The sequence below is a fragment of the Xiphophorus maculatus genome, chromosome 19, assembly GCF_002775205.1.
Source record: "Xiphophorus maculatus strain JP 163 A chromosome 19, X_maculatus-5.0-male, whole genome shotgun sequence".
Taxonomy (NCBI): Eukaryota; Metazoa; Chordata; class Actinopteri; order Cyprinodontiformes; family Poeciliidae; genus Xiphophorus; species Xiphophorus maculatus.
Genome location: NC_036461.1, coordinates 22,305,874 through 22,324,777, shown reverse-complemented (window position 1 = coordinate 22,324,777; position 18,904 = coordinate 22,305,874). Strand labels below are relative to the sequence as shown.

At 40.2% G+C, this 18,904-nt stretch overlaps 1 protein-coding gene across 11 annotated transcripts in view; it reads right to left on the bottom strand.

Annotated features, from left to right (window-relative positions):
- Positions 1-9,550: 9,550 nt before the first annotated feature.
- The window catches only part of LOC102228238 (fibroblast growth factor receptor 3), an 84,600-nt gene continuing 75,246 nt past the window's right edge, over positions 9,551-18,904 (bottom strand). For all 11 annotated transcript variants that reach the window (XM_023352653.1, XM_023352656.1, XM_023352652.1 and 8 more), the window contains 3 exons: positions 15,739-15,876; positions 15,490-15,595; positions 9,551-14,428 (listed from right to left, as the gene is read on the bottom strand). In XM_023352653.1, the coding sequence (XP_023208421.1) occupies positions 14,264-14,428; positions 15,490-15,595; positions 15,739-15,876 (409 nt within the window). In that variant the 3' untranslated portion in view covers positions 9,551-14,263. The remainder of the gene's footprint in view (positions 14,429-15,489; positions 15,596-15,738; positions 15,877-18,904) is intronic.

The window sequence follows — 18,904 nt, the reverse complement described above, 5'->3', positions numbered from 1 at the left end:
TGGAGGGATCACTCTACAATCAGAAACCAAGAAAAAGAAAAAACATCTAATGACATTTATCTTCAAACTAATCTGATGTTTTAGAGTCGATTTTCTGGAAACAAACAAACGGATCCAGTTGTGACTGACAGGAGAAGAACCTTGATATTTAGGAGGCCAGTATAACAAACATACCTCTGCTGGTCTCCAACCATCATCAGGTCTATTCCTGCAGCCGTTCTCCAAGGAGCTCCCAAAACCAGATAGCTTTACTCACACACACACACACACACACACACACACACACACACACACACACACACACACACACACACACACACACACACACACACACACACACACACACACCTGTTCCTGGATGTCACTCCTCCACACGGCTGTCTCGGTGGAGCGCAGTTAATCGCTGATTTGGCACACTTACAGCGACAACATACCGAGGTCCAGTTTCAGCAGCCCAGCGCCGCACACATAAGAAAACACGCTTTCATACTTGTCCTCACTCACACACGGCGGGCACATTTCACTTTACAGACGGACTCGCACACAAACGCTCGCACAAAAAACAGAAATAGCTTCTTTCAGTCGGGCAGCAATCGTGCAACGGCCACATCTGACTCTCATCTGATTCAGCCCCCCCCCAAAAAACCTGCCTTTTCAAAGCCGGCCTGAAATGTACAATTATTGCATGCTGGCGACAGCTTGTGTATGCTGGAGCGCGCCGAGTTTTGTGGCTTTTGCCTAAATGGGAAACAATTAAAGAGGCTTTTGGCAGCGCATGAAGCTAGACGGATCAAAAATGGCTGAGCTTTTCAGGGAGAGGGAGACGGAGAGGCCTGTGTCGAGTCATGGGAATCCGTAAACTTTATACTACAGCGTTTGATCGGTTTGTATTTGTGTGTAGTTAGAGGTGGAGTTTTTCATGTTGTTTCAACGAGGAGGGCCTTGAAAAACTGTTTATTTCCATTGAACTTGCTCACGTTACGAGAAGGAAACCACCACCGAGCTAAACTGGATTTCAAACTGCTGTCGAAGGAAAGGCACGAAAAATCCAGCAAAAAAAAAAAAAAAAAAAAATGCGTTCAAGATTAAATTCATTTTATATGCATGAAAATGTGTATTTAAAAAAAAAGAGAAGTATGAGCATCAATGTCAGGATTACAGTTGTGATCAGTTTTATGACGATTAATTAAACTTTGCTGCTAATTGAGAATCCATATCAACTTCCTAAAATAATGACTTAAGAATTTTTTTTTTGCCAAAAATATGAGCAAAAAAAAAAATCACCACCTCTTTCTTTCTAAGATATTTTAGGCAAAAAAAAAACAAAAAAAAAAACACCTTTGACCATTATCTTAGGATTTGTAAAAATAGTGCTCAGATCTTTTCATTCATTCGTTCGCTGATCATTCATGAACTGGCGGGTCCCGACACGGAGGGGTCACCCGACCCACCGTAACAGAACCGTGAGGGGTAATGATTACGTAACGAGTCGGACGCGGCGATGTGATGCAACGTAAAGACAGCTGCAGGCGCAGCAGGAGGCTGCATGGTCCTCCACAGCCAGGAGAGAAGACATGGAGAGGACGACACACTACAACGATCCTTTATTCAGACAATAAATGGATTTGAACAGACTGCACCCCGTTTCACACAGCTGCCAATGTGTTTCAGGGATTTTAACCGGGTTAAAAATGTGGAATGATTTGCAGAGAACTGAATGCACAATTGCATTGGTTAAAAAAAGGCAAAACAAAATGAGAACAGAATAATTTAATAGCAGTCTCCCGTGGCAACCACTCAGCTGCCTAAGATGCCTGGGTGAACCTAGCCCCGCCTTCAAGGACAAAGCTTCTCCTTCAGACTAGCCAGCAGCAATTAGCAAACACGTTGTGGAACTGCATATCAGCTGAGCTTGTCATAAGAGCTACTTCTAAAAGCAACGCTGGTAAAAAAAAAAACTTTGTTAAAGGGTTAATAGAGGAGCCATGTTGAGATGACTTCCTGGAGACAGAGCTTCAGAAAGAGCAGGTGCCTCTTAAATGGACAGAGACACAATTTCAAGGTGTTGAATCGTGCAGTAAAATTTCTTTCAAGTCATATTTGATATAAATACCATTTTACTAACAACTGGAGGTAACATAGTTAGCTGATTGAGCTATAAATGGCACTTTGTGCCTGGAAACACATGATACTATCGTTTTAAGTTGCAGAGGGGAGTTGCAACTCAAAGTGCAAAGAAAAGGGTCAAGGGTCATGGAGACTTTGGTGTGACTCACCTTCTTAAGAGTAACGCCCATATTTTCTCTCCATCACCTCCATCCTCCTCTTCAGCTGAGAGGAGGCTACAGCAGATAGCTGCAGCTAGCAGAAAGGGAAGTGGGCAGAAGGAGAACAGAGGAGAAAAAGGAGGTATGGCGGAGGGGGTGGAGGCGTGTGTGTGTGTGTGTGTGTGTGTGTGTGTGTGTGTGTGTGTGTGTGTGTGTGGAGGGGAGAGGGTGTGGGGGGGGTCTGGGTGTGTGGAAAGCAGCCATTGCAGCAAACACCTCTAAAACAGAAACAGCCATTTAGCGGCAAAAACAAGCTCCCCTCACAAGACGACCATCAATGGGGCACTTCAGCCGGCCGAGGAAGTTCCATCGAGGGGCAGGATGTTCTCCTCAGGACGCTCTTGAGGCGGGACGCTGGCCAAAAGCATGTTTACATAGGCCCGTCTCTCTCTCTCTCTCTCTCTCTCTCTCCTTCTGTCACCGTCCAGCTTTGCCCTCCTTTTCTGGCCGAGTAGAAAAGAAGGAAGAGAGAAAGAGAGAAAAAAGGAGCAAACTCTCCCCTGCCTGCTTTGCCCGCTCCATCCCCTCCTACCAAGGCATTTACAGAGCCGCAGCCAGCGAGGCGGCGAGGGAGGGCGTGGAGCTGTTCTCAGCAAACAAAGACCGAGAGGCAAAGACTCTCTGTGATTAAAGAGCAGTTAAGAAGCTATGAGAGACTAATTTGTTCTCTGTGTGACTGAAAACAAAACAGAATCTGGGGCTTACGCTTCCTGCACCAGCTTAAAGTGAAATGCTAGCTACTTAGCGCTACAACAAAACTCCTTTCTCTTTCTAAATCCTTTACACACACTGCACTGTGGTAACATTTTCTTTATCTGTTCTACATGCTTTTTAGATTAACACACACACACACACACACACACACACACGCACACACACACACACACACACACACACACACACACACACACACACACACACACACACACACACACACACGCCAAGCTGCTTCTGCTCACCAGCATCATGGAGACTGAAGAGCATCAGGGATGAGTTCATCTGAAGCAGAGCTAGCTTAGGAAATAATATTCAGAGTTGTGAACGCAGGCAGGGCCGGCCCAAGTCATAAGCAAACAAAGCAGCCGCTTAGAGGAGGCAGCTCCTCTCTGGAGCTGATTTTTTATTTTTTTTAGTAACGATTTCTATGTCATTATAGTAACAAAAACACACAGTTTCATCATGAAGTGATTTGTTTTTACAATAAGATATATTGGATGATGCATGTCGAAATCTTTCTTTTATGGACAAAAAGACAAAACAAAAATTGGGGGCCCCCTGGTGGCCATGGAGGTCATGCACGCTTTGCCGGTCATTTGAGCTGCCGTGCGCTGAGCATCCAAACGTCCAAAGCTCTGGTAGAAGATAAGTTAGCAAAACAATGTCACAAAAGGACTTATCCTTCTGGGAGAAAGAAAAGAGGAAGAATAGAAAAAATCCAAGATAAAAATATGTTTTAATGTGTCTTGGTAAGGTAATGTTTATAAAAAAGATTTGTGAAGCTGCTAATAGAAAATTAGCTTTATAGCGACCTTGAACGGTTCAGTTCAACAGCCAGACAGTTATGTTAGCGTCTTTGTGTGAAGCCGAGTTTTAACTTGAAATGAGTTGATTCTCCTGCTTGACTCTGTATGTTTCTCAGGTTTTTTTAGCTTCAAAACGGAGCGTTTGATAACGTTTCATAAGAATAATTAAAACTTCTCAACATTGTCTAGCAAATAGTTTTACATCAGGCAACATGGCTACATTCATGCATCAATAGCTGCTCTAAGCTGTAGTTGATTTGTTGTTTGCTGCTGATCATTTTGTGGCTGAAACAAACAATATTTTTACATCAACTTCTAAGTTTTGTGAAACTTCAGTTAAAATCATTTGAAGGCTCAGAGTCGACCCGGTACCGGTCCACATTCTCAGGGGAGAAAAACTTACCTGGTGTAAATTACATTTTTAGCAAATGGAGTAACGCTTAAGAGAAATTAATTTCATCACATAATGTCATGAATATGTGTGTAGAGCTGCACCGATTGCAGTTTTCTGGCTAAACCAAGTTATCGATCTTTAAAAAGGCTAACCTGCCAATTTTGATTTTGGCCGACACCAATTTTTTTGTCTGAAATGTCGCTAAATCTAGCAAGAAAGTCGCTGAGTTGGCAACAGTGGGGTGAATATAGTTAACTGTAAAAGTTCAGACCCGACCTGGTGGGTCGGTCTGTCAGTCAAACCTCTCACTGTGGAGCAGAAGAGGACAGAGGCTGATTGTTAAACCTTTGCTGATGAAGATAAGATCAGGGGATAAGATGGACTTCACATGTAAGTATCGGCCAATCACGATTCCCCAAAATTAAGGAAATCGGCGCCCAGAAATCCACTGGCCGATAAATTTATCCTATATTATATACGCATAGGATATAATGTAAACAGCACCTGAGAGATGCAATAAGTAATAGCAGGTGTGTGAATGATCTAATATTCTAACTGCTCACGTTCTCACTAAAACCAGGAAGATAGAGCACATAACACCAGTTTTAAAGTCCCTCCACTGGCTCCCTGTAGCTCAAAGAATAGACTTTAAAATATTGTTGTTAGTTTACAAATCACTGAACGGCTTAGCACCACAATACATTAAAGATCTGCTTTTATTGTATCAACCCTCCAGAACCTCTCAGGTTCCGGTTCTGGTTCTGCTCTGCATCCCCAGAACCAGAACCAAACGAGGAGAAGCAGCTTTCAGCATCTATGCACCACAAATTTGGAACAAACTTCCAGAAAACTGTAAAACAGCTGAAACACTGACTTCTTTTAAATCTCAACTGAAAACCCACCTGTTTAGGATTGTATTTGAAACGTAATCAATTACAAATTTAATGATGTAACTTGACTTAATGATTGATTCTATGTTGCTTTGTGTTTCTGTGTTTGATATGATGTAAAGCACTTTGAAATGTCTTGCTGCTGAAATGTGCTATACAAATAAAATTTGATTGATTGATTGATTGTTGATTCCAGCCGGTCCACATTGTTAGCAGACATGGAGGGCCCCAAAACCCAATTTCGCTTGGGGCCCCACGGAGGCTTGGGCCGGCCCTGTGTGAACGTCTCACAGAACTCTGCCTCATCATCTGAGCGTGCTTTAGAACCCCAATTAAGAATTTGTAGAAAAACATCAAAGCTGGTGTTCACAAATAAAGAAAAGATTTGAGACAAAGGTTCACCTTCCCACTGTCTGCCTCCCAAAACTATTTTAGCTGTGATTTTCTTTATTGCCACCATCATGCTGCAGTTTTGACCACCATGATGTCTTTGGTTTGTTATTCCACCCCGTCTGCGACCTGTTTTCATAGATATGTCTCTTTTTTTTTAACCCAGCAGTTAAACGAGTAAAAATAATAATCTTAATCTAGGAAGCATCAAAAATGAGCACATAGTGGGTAAAATAAGAGCTATGAAACTGTTATTTACTATTACATGTTGAGATATGTCTGCAGTGCAGTCACATTCAATCATTTTAAATATACATCTCAAATTGTCTCTTTTGTCAGAATAAAAGTGCCTTTTGAAAACAATAACCTTAACCATAAAGCAGGTATTACATATATTTTTCATTAAACTCCTATTTCTGTTTGTAATTATAGTTTTTTTATTGGTTTGATGCAATATTCTCATTTCAAATGTTATGTTTTCATTAGTTATAAGGGGCAAATCATAATTAAAAAAACCTCAAAAAAGCTTTCAAACATCCGTCTGGGTCTAGTTAATCTATATGATGTGTTTCACTTAGTGATAAAGTTGCTCAAAGAAATTGAATTTTAAATAATGTTCCAGTTTATTGAATGGGACAGATATGGAACGTGTTGGATTTAGAAATACTGACACATTTTAGAAATCTCAGCGTTTCAGTAAGGATTTACACTCTTTAGGAACACAGAGAAGAAGCTACTGTTTGTTATGCTAACCATGCTAACTGTGTTAATTGCTAATAAAAGCCGCTAAGAACTGTTTCAAATGTCAATTCTGTATTGATTTAGTCTTTGCTTTAACATAATTATTGATCCTCATCTAAATCATTATTAACCCCTTACCGCAGGAACACTAGCAAGCAATTTTAAGATGTGGTTGTCACATTAGCTTACATGTAAATTCTGAAGTACAAATCAGAACTAGCTAGCATTATTATCAGCAGGACAAATCTTCACAAATAACATCTTCTGTCGCTATTGCAACATGATTCCCCCCCCCCCAGAATAATGTTGAATTCATACAAAGGCAAACAGAGTCATCTTCTCCAATCAGGACATAAAATATAAAATCCCAATAAATGAATAAACTCATTACATCAGCCCTTAAAGTTTAACGTGGAGCGCCACTGAGTTTACGGTTTTAAGTCTGGTGGAGTTATCTTCTGTTCTCCTCACTGCACCAAAGACTTTGACCAGGAATTTGTCCCATACTTTTGTTCTTTTATTTTTTTTCCCATTCATTTTCTTTTTCATTCTGAATGTAAAATCTGAACGCAACAACATATTGTAAATACTCTCCCCCCCCAAAAGAAATCCCAAGCCTTGCCGCCGTCCGCTTAAACCAAACAGTTTGTGCGGAGTGAAAACAAAGCGAGTCACGACAAACAGGAACAAACCGACTAACATTTGCTCTCTGCGGTGTTTTGGTTCCAGTTCATTTCAAAATTCTTCCAAACTTCAGGATCGCAAAGTTTGCCAGTTTTTTTCTTTTTGCCAACAGAGCAGTCAGTGTTTGCTTTTGCAAATCCGCAGTGACAGAAACGGGTCTGACAGAAAGTTCTGTTGTAACGTGTTTATTCAGAACCGGCTTTGACAGCAGAGAAAAAGAGGGAGACTCAAAGATGTTGTGAAACGGTTCTTTATTATTATTATTTTTTTTTTGTTGCTCTCCCATGTGGGGGGAAATGTCTGCCCCGGAGGGGTTGTTGTTGTGGTGGAATGTTGCATCGTGAGAAAAGGATGAAGACTGAAGCGAACAAGCTGTGAAGGCAGACAGAATAATCCAGTTAGTTTCACCTTTCTGAGTTAGAAATCTGAATACAAGCGGAGAGAAATAATGACAAAAAAAAACAAGACGAGATCAACTGAATCAAAATGACAGAACAGCTCATAGACACATGAAAGACTCCTCCTGTACATAAAACCGTGTTTCAAACTACAGACCAACCCAAACCTGACTGCTGAAAACCGCTGAACTCTTTCTACATCACGCAATCACTCCAGGCGCCATGATGGATGTCGGAAGTGAGAGACGGGAGAATTGAACAGAGCTACTGAAATTGTTTTCGCCATATTATTCGTGGCTTCTACTTGTTCTAGTCGAGTTAACTCGTCTGTGAACGCAGCACCTGGTTGGGCCTCACAGACTCACAGATTTACAAAAACTTTGAAACAGCTGGTTTAGAAACCGAGCCGCACCTCCTCCCTCCTGACATGTTGATTAAATGACCGACTTTACCTGAATTCACACCACATCATTTCTATCACTATGTCATAAACGGCGATTCCCCTCAAACCGGAGCAACTTTATAAACATGCAGAAGACGAGTGTGGAGGAATTTGAGTTATGACAGAAAAAATTCCCCCATAGACGAGACGCTAACCAGTTATGCTAGGCTACATGTTGGTAGGGCACTGTTTCCATGGTTACTGATGGTTAGACGCGTACTTTTGCCATAATGCCACATTTCATATATTTCTACTAACGCTTACTTATAAAGTATATGAACGTTAGTCTTCTTACCTTGTAACAAGTGTTCGCTGCAAGTCCGCCATTACACTGAAGGCTGCTAGTCAGAATGATTGACGGCTTCTATCCATCGCCGCCATCTTTCCTCGTTAAAGCTTATTAATAAAATGACACGTTTTATTTCTATCCTTGTCTGTTTGTGCAGCCGACCGCGCAGCAACTTCTGACCGTTTTTAAAGTGAAACGGACCAGATAAAAGCGACATTAGGCCGCCGCAGCTGTTGATTTTACAGGAGCGCATAAGGTTGTTGACGTCCGTCATGGCGGAGTCGCGCGCAAAAAGTCAATATTAAAATAGACAAAGAGCTGCGTGAAAACTGACAATAAACAGTCAAAAAACCAACTTGAAGAACCTGTCTTCCAATTTCCCTCTTCCATCCTCTCCTGGTTATCGTGTGGCTGAACACAACAGAGGATGAAGAAATCAGTGAGAACAGAGATCACAGGGCTCTGCTGAAAATCTGGGCTTTGTTTGTCCAAAAGGAATGAAAAGCTGTTGATTTTTAAAAAAGCATTTATAGTAAAAAAAACAAACAAACCAAAACACCAAACAACTCTGCCACATAAGAGGCTCGTGGCAGAAAATGATGTTTTTCACAAAGGGAGTGTTTGTAGTTTGTAAGTGCGGCTTTGTGGAGAAGTTATGAGCAGTGACTGTCTTCCCCGACCTGACCTGACTTTTTTTTTTTTTTAAACAGAAAAATGTGCTGCAGCCTCTTTGATACAGTGGCAAAAAAATAATAATGGAATTACAAGATTATTCCTCTTTGTACATCAAAAACATATTTACCTGTAACCTTCATTAGGTTTCTGTTAAACTCTTACGCAGCACATTTTGGCTCATGTTGTTAGCCGGCACATTTAGAGACCAGAGAATTTGGGAGCTCTTACTTGTGATGCGTTTCATGAGCAGCGGAAAAAGGCAACGTCGAAATAAGACGCAGGTTATTTATATAGCACCAATTCACAACACGTCACATCAAGGCACTTTACAAAAAAGTTGATTCGATCCAATATGACCTGCTGACCAAACTTCCTCATATGAATACTGGTTTAGGAAAGGATCTGCTGGACTTCTCCATTTGTAGAAGTGTTTACTGACAAAACACTCATACAGCAACACACTTGTAAATTGGACTTAATGCTCTTGTGGCGCCCCCTGTTGGAGCAGGGGCCAAAGCTGCTGCTTAGTTCACTTGTGCCTCTGGCTGGCTGCAGTTTAGGAAACAGATTTTTTTTAAAAAACACTGGAAACAGTCTGACGTGTTTGAGACGTCAAGAGAGTTCATACAGTTAAGATATTTACTGCTGGTAACTCTCAAGAGAACCCCTCTTGAAAAAGACTTCAACAATAAAGTTTAAACAATTCTTATTAAATGTTTGACTTTGGCTTTTGATCGGAGCGTCCCTATTTAAAAGGATTAAAGTAATTCTCCAGAATGAATGTTGTGACGACGAGACAGAGGGAAATATCCTTTTAATTTCATTTTAATGCAGAGAAAACAATGTAAGTCACAAAAAGTACCTTTGATATGTAATGAAATGCATTTGCTTCCAATTCTGCTGCATAAATAAAACTATGTATTTGGAGTCAGTTCTAATGTTAGTAAGCTATGTTAATTCATTTTCATTAAACAAAAAAAACAAAACAAATATATATATATATATGTGAATATATATATATAAATCACAAAAAAAAATAGGAAGTGAGGCAGGTCTTTAAATTTGCTACCAGAACAGAAAAAAAATCCATTTCAAAAGAGACCTAACAAAGAGAAGAAGGGCATTCAAAGATAAAATAACAATTAAAAAAAACATAAATGAAACTAAACCAGAAGGAAAGCTTTTTAAGGACCAAACAAAGTTCCAACTCTACATCACAATTCTCTTCTTCTGGCTCTTAATAAAAACACTGAGAAGCCAACAGCTCTGAATAAAATACTCTCACCACAGGGAAAGCTTTTACCCAACATGGAAGAATAAATAAGAACAAAACACCACTTGTTTCATTATATCCATCCGTTCTTTACAGAAGTGCTTTTTTGTCTGTTTGGCTCACTTAATAATATTAATAACATTAGTGAACAGACCAGGTCAGTTAGCCCTAGAATGCATCCTTTAAGATCTACATTTTAATAAAAAAAAAAAACAAAACAAAAACAAAAAAAATACGCATTTATACATTCATAATGTGATGCAAAAAAAAAAAAATCAATCAATCCCCTTTTGCTAAATCATGTAATTGAGGCACAACTGTGATAATAACACAAAAAGCATCTCCTATAGAAGCTTCCACTGAACTATTTTTTATTCCTGACAGAATTTTGGTGCCAATAGCAAAAATAAAATAAAAACAATTTGGACATTGTTGCAAAATTATAGTCCCCAATTTGTATTTCATTTTAAGTCCTTCAAATATAAAAACGACTTAAGGAAGTACTGGCGCTGACTTGTTGGTGAGTCCAGCTGGTTTCTGATTGCACAGTAACACTTTCCCACCGGTTCCACTTAGCAGCGAGTAAATCTGCGAACCCATCAATGCCACGTAAAAGTCCTTTCCCTTCTGTGACTTTGCAAACATTTCAGACTGAATGCTTTTTAACTTTGAGGGATCAGTTAGAAAAAAAAACCCCAAACAAAACAAAAACAAAAAAAAAACGAGAGAGAGAGAGAAAGCCTCACTACTAAGAAAACCCATTTTGTAATTCTCTTCCTAATACTTCTGGCCACCTACATTCACCGGCGCAGGATTTGGTTCAGAGATCGGATAAAGTCGGGCTTTTAAGACTAAATTTGGCACTTTTCGCGACACAATCGAAGGACACACACAAAACATATGTTTGATTTTATTGCTGTGCGGTCCGAGTCACACAACAAGCCTTCATTTCATCCAGTAATAATAACACTATAGAGAGGCAATAAAATGGGCAGTTTTTGCTCCGTCAACGAGAAAAAATAAAACATTTATTTACCCCTTAAGCTAAACCTTTACTAGTGAGTATTAGCAGCGTTGACCTTATGACCTTTGAATGTTCTGTGATTAAAACCCTGCGAGGCACATTTTTAATTAAAAATAGATTTATGCAATTGCACTCACTGGAACTTGGATGCTTTTATGTAATTGTTAGCTACTGCGAAATATTTAAGAGCTTTGACCGCGTCCTAGCAGGACTGCACTGAATGAAAGCCTCTTTGAAGAATTGTGAATTACATGAATATTTTCTGGTTATTGCTGTAAAAACTGCAGGAAACAGAATAATGCAACCCATGTCAGTCACTGTATTTGAGTATTTAACACGTCCAATCTGAAGTAAAGAAGTAGTGTGGCCAGAGGTTAGCTGACAGCTAGCCCTGTTAGCTAAACAGGGTTAGCTAAAACCCTTTTGAGGGTTAGCTAAAGTAGGCTAGCTAACAGATTTAGCTAAACAGGTTTAGCTAACGGGTTAGCCAAACCTATTTAACTAACCCTTAAAAAGGCAAACAAAGTCATTTATTTATTTTAGAGATGCACCAATCATCTAGTGACCGGTACTGGCCGTGTTTTCATCACGGTTTTTTTAAGTGTCGCCTTAGAAAAAGGTTTATGGACCGGCAAAATTCAACAAAAGTGTTTATGCTAGCTTGAGGTGGTTTTTCGCTTTTCCGTAAAAAGTTAACACAAAAAGGGGAAAAAAAAAAAAAAAAGAGAAACACATTTGCCAAATCAGTTCTGAAGCTCATCTGGTCCACTTTTTTTCTTTTTACATTTTTTAGTTCTTTTTTAATGCAAATCAATCTGAGCTAAACAAGGTCCTCATGTAACAAAAGCCATAAAAACCAATTTTAGACATTAAAACTTCCACTTATAGACCAACTGCACATCAATTTTTGTTTCAGAATTGTTTATAGCTCTTAAATTGTGATTTGGCTACATTCAGCATTGGCAGGTAAGGGTTATAAAACAAAACAGGACTGGAAATTGGGCCAAAACATTCTGATCGGTGCATCTCTAATTCCTTTGTCCTTTAAAAACAGATTGCGGCTGTCAGAAGGCTCTTGTGTTTCACAGCTTGGAGTAAAAAGAAAGCAGTGCTGTAAATGTTAAAGTTTTCCATAGTGTATGTATGTTGGGTTTTGGGAGAGTTTTTAAGGCCTAGTCCACATGTAGCCAGATATTTTGGAAAACGAATACATTTCCAAAACGTTTTGGACCTTCCATCCACACATAAACTCAGTTTCATGTCACTAAAAACAATTTGAAGAACTCAGACCAGGTCAGATTTGACAAGACAAGAAGTATTTGCGTGCGCATATGGGAAAACGGAGATTTGGGGTTCCGTGCGTTACAGACTGCGACAAATAATGTGCTAAAATATCCACATATTTGTTCTGACATGATTCCCAATCGATAACTAATTTAAAACTAGTAAAAGCTACATACCTGACAACACAAATGAACGTCCTGATGCCACGTTTAATTCCAGACAGAGATCGTTGTAGTGGTCGTTTTGAAGCAATCTGATTGGCTGACATACAGTAGGTCTTAGCTTTGTGCTACGCTGCCCCCTATGGGTGCGGCATGATGAAAACAACTTTCAGTGGCGTATATGTGCAGGTTCTTGTGGATGTAAACTTTTCTGAAAACGATCCCGATTGTACAATATTTTAAAATGGGTTTTCATAAAACATCCGGCTACGTGTGGACAAGACGTTTGAACAAACCCTAAAACTCTGATCACATCTTTGTTTAATAAATAACTTGATGGAATCTGCAGTGAGCATATTTGCAAGGTCAGATTTACGTACTTTTAAAAGTCATATTCATGCTTTAAAACTGTAGGATTGACAGAAGGTGAAGGTTATTTTGAGAATGATGGTCTGTGTGAAAGGTCTCTGTGATGCGCTGCTATTTCTTGCACAGCAAGAGTTCATCATTCTTTCCTTAGTGCAAATGCCAACATGTGAAACCAGAAGTAGAACCCGGCAGCCCCTCCGGGTGGCGCTCCGGAGTCACAGGCCAACGTCCGGCTGTCGCACTACACTCGCTCTCAGAAACGTCGTCTCCTGCCATACATTCTCATTTCTCTGTTTCGGACAGTAAACAAACCAACGGGAAAAAAAAGGTGGATCAAAAAAAAAAAAAAAAACGTCTGCCAGTTTGTGACAAAATCATTTCTGTTGCAAAATAAGTTACAAAAAGTCGAAATAAAAATCTTTGTGTACAGTACTAAAATACCTAAAACCTAGAAGTTTTCAAACTTAAGAACCGCATGTTAAGTCTATAAATACCTTTACAAATATACATGTTAATTATTCAAATAAAACTTTTTTCTGCAACACCCAAAATAAAAAAAAATTAAATGTTTCCAAAGCATAGACAGTGTCTTCCATCCTCAAATAAACAGTTTTTTTTTAAATGTATTTTTTTTTCTGTTTTTGTCTTTTACACACATGGCTGTGGACAGTGATATGATACATATTTGCATTTATATATTTACAATAAATCACTTTCTAGATATAGAAAAAAACAAAAACGTCCTCCAAGTGGCGCTGTTCTTACTACTGAAAGGGCCCGACATCCGCCTCACCTCACCAGGAATTTTGTTCGGAGAAAAAACAAACAAAAAAAAAAAACTTTTCTTAGGATGAAAAAACCCCCAAAAACATGAACACTGAGGAAACCCGCTGCGGCTGGAGGTCTTCGCCTCTCAGAGCTTCTCCTCTGAGTCCTGCTGGAAATTTCTTCCTGGATTCTGTTCATGAGGGAGCATTCCGTTGTGATCTGTGCAGATCTAGAGGAGATAGAGCCGCACCACTACTTGGTCGCCTTCAAAATGCCCTTCACGTCCTCTGCGTACGATTTCTGAATTCAGTCCCAGGAGGTTTAAATCCCAGGAGGCACGGAATGGTTTCACCACACCACTGTTTGTAGCAAAAGACTGGCCAGAGTATAAAAATAGAATTTCATTCCTGAAAAGAACGCAAACAGCTCAAAAAAAAAAAACTAACAAAAAAAATCCTTCAATGTTCGAAGTGTCTTTTTAATCGGAGGAAAAAAGCCTGGAGAGTTTAAGACGAGCTGCGGAAGTATTGCGTGAAGTCTTAATTTCCATATCTTGAGGTGTCTTGATTCGATGAGAGGTGGTTATTTGTCACAGAGTGTGAGCGAGGTCGCGACCTCCGCCGCCGGGCTCTTATGTCCGTATGACGGCGTTGCTGGGAGGCTGTTTGGGAAGACAGGGCTCGTCGGGCAGCGGGTCGTGGGCGAACACGGAGTCGTCTCCGGAGGAGCAGGTGCTGTTGGAGTCCTGGCAGGTCGGGGAGTACTGCTCGAACGGCACCGACAGGTCCAGGTACTCCTGTCAGAGGAAGGGTCAAAGGTTACCTGTGGTCAACCGTCTCTTCTGAGACTCGCATAAATACAGGAAAATCACATTCTGGGTGAAGAGAGCCGCTCAGATTTCAACACATCTGAATTCCAATGACACCATAACATTGTTGAAGTTGAAATGATGAAAATAAATTGAAAAACATCAATTTAAAAAAACAAAACAAACAAAAAAACTCATGTTCTTGAATAAGAAGCTTTTACGCTAGGATGAAGTGGCTTTTCAGCCGTGTAAAAATAGGTGTATTTTGCAAAAGCTGCAATGTTTTCACATCACATGAGTCACATGATCATCAACCGGAAGTTGCTACTGGCAGAAACAACAAAGACGACGGCAGGAAGAAGCAGGAGGATGATGGTTTGTTTGTGGATTTTCTGGACAATGTGCAATGGTATTTTTTATTTTTATTTTTTTAACCAACAGTTTGAACACATTTGAAGCATTTTTAAGCCAATATAACAACAGAGTACGGGAGACAATTAGGGCCACTAATTCTGTCCTTCATGTCAAAACTTTAATCTAAGAATTCGGATGTTTCTTCTCAGAAATGAATGTATGAAAGAATGTGAAAATCTTCTTGTCCCAGAAAGTTAGTTCTACTCCTGCACAACTCCCATCTCTGTACCCAAGGCTGGTTGATCCTAGTTCACCGCCTGCTTTAATGCCTGGATTCTGAGATTAGAGATTTAATTCTGTGAAAAAACGGAATACAGAGATGGAAGTCATAATTTTGAGATGACAGAAGATATAATTCTGAGACTAAACCTTTAATTCTGAGAGAAATAAAATCAGAATTCTGGTTTTATTTGGCAGAAATTGAAGGAAAAAAACAACACATGGCAGCCCTAAAACCTTATGACGAAATGTAAATTTGTTTAGCAGAACAATACTGTTCACTTCAAAACCAAGAGCAATCATGGAGCCATTTTTTACAGCTGGCTCCTCATGCAGTCAGCATAACCCTCAACATGACCACCGTTCATCATGAAGAGCCTCAGGCAGCAGGAAATAAAACCATCAGCTTGACTCACATCAGTGGAGGTCATGGACAGAATCCGGTCCAGGTCTTCCACCAGCTGTCTGAAGGTGGGCCTCTGAGACGGGATGGCGTGCCAGCACTCCCTCATGATCATGTACCTGAAAGGTCAAAGGTCAAAGCCAGCCCCCACCCCGTTACTCTGCAGCCAATCAATTCAAGTTACCCAAAACGCAAACATCCAGTGGTCTGGACTAAACGGATCCAGTGCGAGGGTGTGACCGTCGTCGGTTCAGACACTTACAGCTCATGTGTGCAGTTGGCAGGTTTGTCCATCCGGTGTCCTTCTTTCAACAGCTTGAAGAGTTCCTCCACTGGGATCCCCGGGTATGGCGACCCTCCCAGGGTGAAGATCTCCCACAACAAAACCCCGTAAGACCACCTGATCAAAAACACACAAACAAAAACAAAACACTGATCAGATCAGAGGGTGTTTATCGGATTATTAAAACAACACAGACAGGCGGAAATGTTTTCTATCAAACTCTCTTCCAGCTGTATAAGTTACAAAGTAATGCTGCACTACCCCTCCCCCACCTGTTGCTGTCAAGCTTCCTCACAGACATGACAAGAATTCAGCTGTTAGGAAATATGTCAGGAAAAGCATGAAATACGACAAGCCAAGTCACACACACACAAAGGGAAACAAGATACAAATAAGTACTAGTTATTCATAACTCAAGTTTTATTTTGGACCAATATCAGCATGTTAAAAATAGATGAATATTGGTAATGCTGCACATTGTTAGCGAAAACAGTCAAAGCTCACAAAAAAAAAAAAAAAAACTGCTTTTCTTTCTCCGTGTGTTTCAGGGAGATTATTAATAATCCTAAATAATCATAACTCAGTTAAATCAGTTTGGTACTCTAGTTAGTTCTGGTAGCATTTGTGAATGCAAAAAAAAAAAAAAGCAAGAAAAAAAATGCAATCAAACAGATCAGAACATAAAACCAAAGATAGTTTGTGTTTGTCCCGTTTTCCAGTCTGAGCCCAACACAGAAACTGCTAGTTACAAAAATAAAATCATCCTCTAGTAAACTGAGAATACAGCAGGTTCAAGAGTTTTTCCTCTAAAGTCTTCTGTATATAAAATACTAACCTATAAAAACTCATTAAGTCAGTCATCTAGTAGCTGACATTACAGATATCACTCAGTGAAAATGGGTCGTTTTCCAGCTGCGAACTGATCTATATTTCCACCCAGAGTTTTCTGCCATTTTTAAAAAAATATGCTATATTATCTTATTCTAAAAGAGAATCAGAGACTTCCTACCAGGAACCAACCCTGACCTGGACTCTACTGTGAAGAGGAGAGTGTGTATTGACAGCCTGAACATTTCCATCCCAGCTGCAGTCCAAACCAAGCCATCATCTCACTCCCTTTCTCTCTCTGTGGCAGCAGCTTCAGAAAACTGCTGATTCACTCCGAAATGGTTAAAACCCCCCCAAAACAAAACAGGGGACGGGGGGGGGGATCGTCACATAATGGGCAGTCAATTAACCGGGTGTAGCATTGTTGAACGGTTCATCCTGTGAATCACAATAAGACCCCCTCGTCACTTTAATCTAATTATCTACGCTCCGATCTGCAGGGCGGAGAACGGCCGAGCCGACTGGTCCACCACCTGAATGAATAAAACATTCAGAAAACGGCTCCGACTGACCCCATCTGTGGGCCTGACCTCATTCTTCTCTTAATTTTCATTCATCTCTTCAGTTTCAGTTGAATTTTAAAACTGCGGCCATCTTCAAAAAGCTGCGGTGCTTCGTTTTTTAATTTTATTTTCAATTCGTTCCAGTCGGAAACAGTCAAAGTCGTCACGTCAAGAAGTCGGGACCGGAAAAGTTCATCTCCAGACGCAAACAACATGTTCAACAGCTGCGTTTCGACAGACCATGAATGACCATAAACGGCTATTTAGATGGAAGGTTTTCGAGCTACAATGATTTAGTTTTTCAATTGTATCAAAATTTGTCTATTTCGCCAAAAGCGCCATGGAAACTTTTTTCACATCAAACGAGTCACATGATCAACAGCTGGATGTAACGGCTGGCGGAAACGTCGAAGAAGACGACAGGATGATGACGCGTCATGTTTTTCAATTATTGTGTAAAAAAACAAAACATATTCTGGTGTTATTTTAATTGTGCGTCTTATTTGAGGAAAATGCAGCAGTTTGCGAAATTGTGTGTTTTTGCCATTAAAATATTGACAAAGTTTTGTAATGTAGGTACCAACACCCACAGGAAAAGAGAATTAAATGTTTACAAATAGATTGTGATTATTTTAATTTCATATGCTTTGCAGATGGTGTCAAAAAAAGTTTGCCAATTTTTTTTTTTTTTAACCCTTTTAAGAAATGTTTTCAGTCAGCGGTTTAAAACCAATAACAATGCAGGCATAAAATCACGGACCTCCTTTAGAAATATGTGGATGCTGGGGACGTCTGCGCTAGCTGCTGCCTGTTAGCATTGAGATGCTATTTTAGCCTTGGATAGCTTCACTTATAGGCTAACTTCTTTTAGCCTATCAGCAACCTGAACATGACCATAGTCCAGCATCCAATCAGATTATTTTTTTGAAGCAGAAATTAAATGAATCCCAATGGGCAAAGAAAATCAGCATTGTTGTCCATCGCTGTTAGCTGAAGTCGCTTGTGTGTCAGATTTACAACCGTACCAGAAACGCAAGAATAGAGAAGTTCCGCTTTGAACCTTTGTACGTACAAAACAAGAAAAAGCAAGTAATTACATTTAAATTTGTTTATAATGAATTGAAATCAATGCCATAAACTCTTGATTGTACTTTCTGGAAATCAGCAGGTGGAAGATTCACAAAAACTGGAGATCAGCCACAAATCTAAAACTGACGGATCTCTGAGTAAAATAATTACTTTCATGGGACTAATAGTGGGAAGAGCTTCCCAAGGATTAAGCATCTTTATCTTGACTTAAAGTCTTACATTTATACAAGCTCATATAAAACATCCTGCAAAGACTGCACAGCAGTAAAAACTGAAACATGACTAAACATTTTGCAACTGTGATCATGCCGATCATTTGTTCTTTACAGTTTGGAGTTTTTGACAGCTTAATTTGAATGTTTAGAACCGTCGCCCTAGCAGACCGAAAGCCAAACAGTGGAAGGCCCTCCGCGGTGTGAAGGGGATAAACTGGCTCAGAGTGACTACTGTATAAAGGCAGGCGAAGATTTGGAGTCTGTAATCCAGACCTGCTGAAATAACAGAGCCGGCCGGTTCTCCCCTCGGCCCATTCCCAGTCTGCAGTGATCAGACGGCCCGGCAGCGCTGACAGGGGCCCCTGTTTGGCTTGGACGGCTGTGCTGGGGACACAGCGTCTGGCTGTGGCTGGCTGGGGGAAAGGCTGCTGGAGCTACTGCAAGATGCAT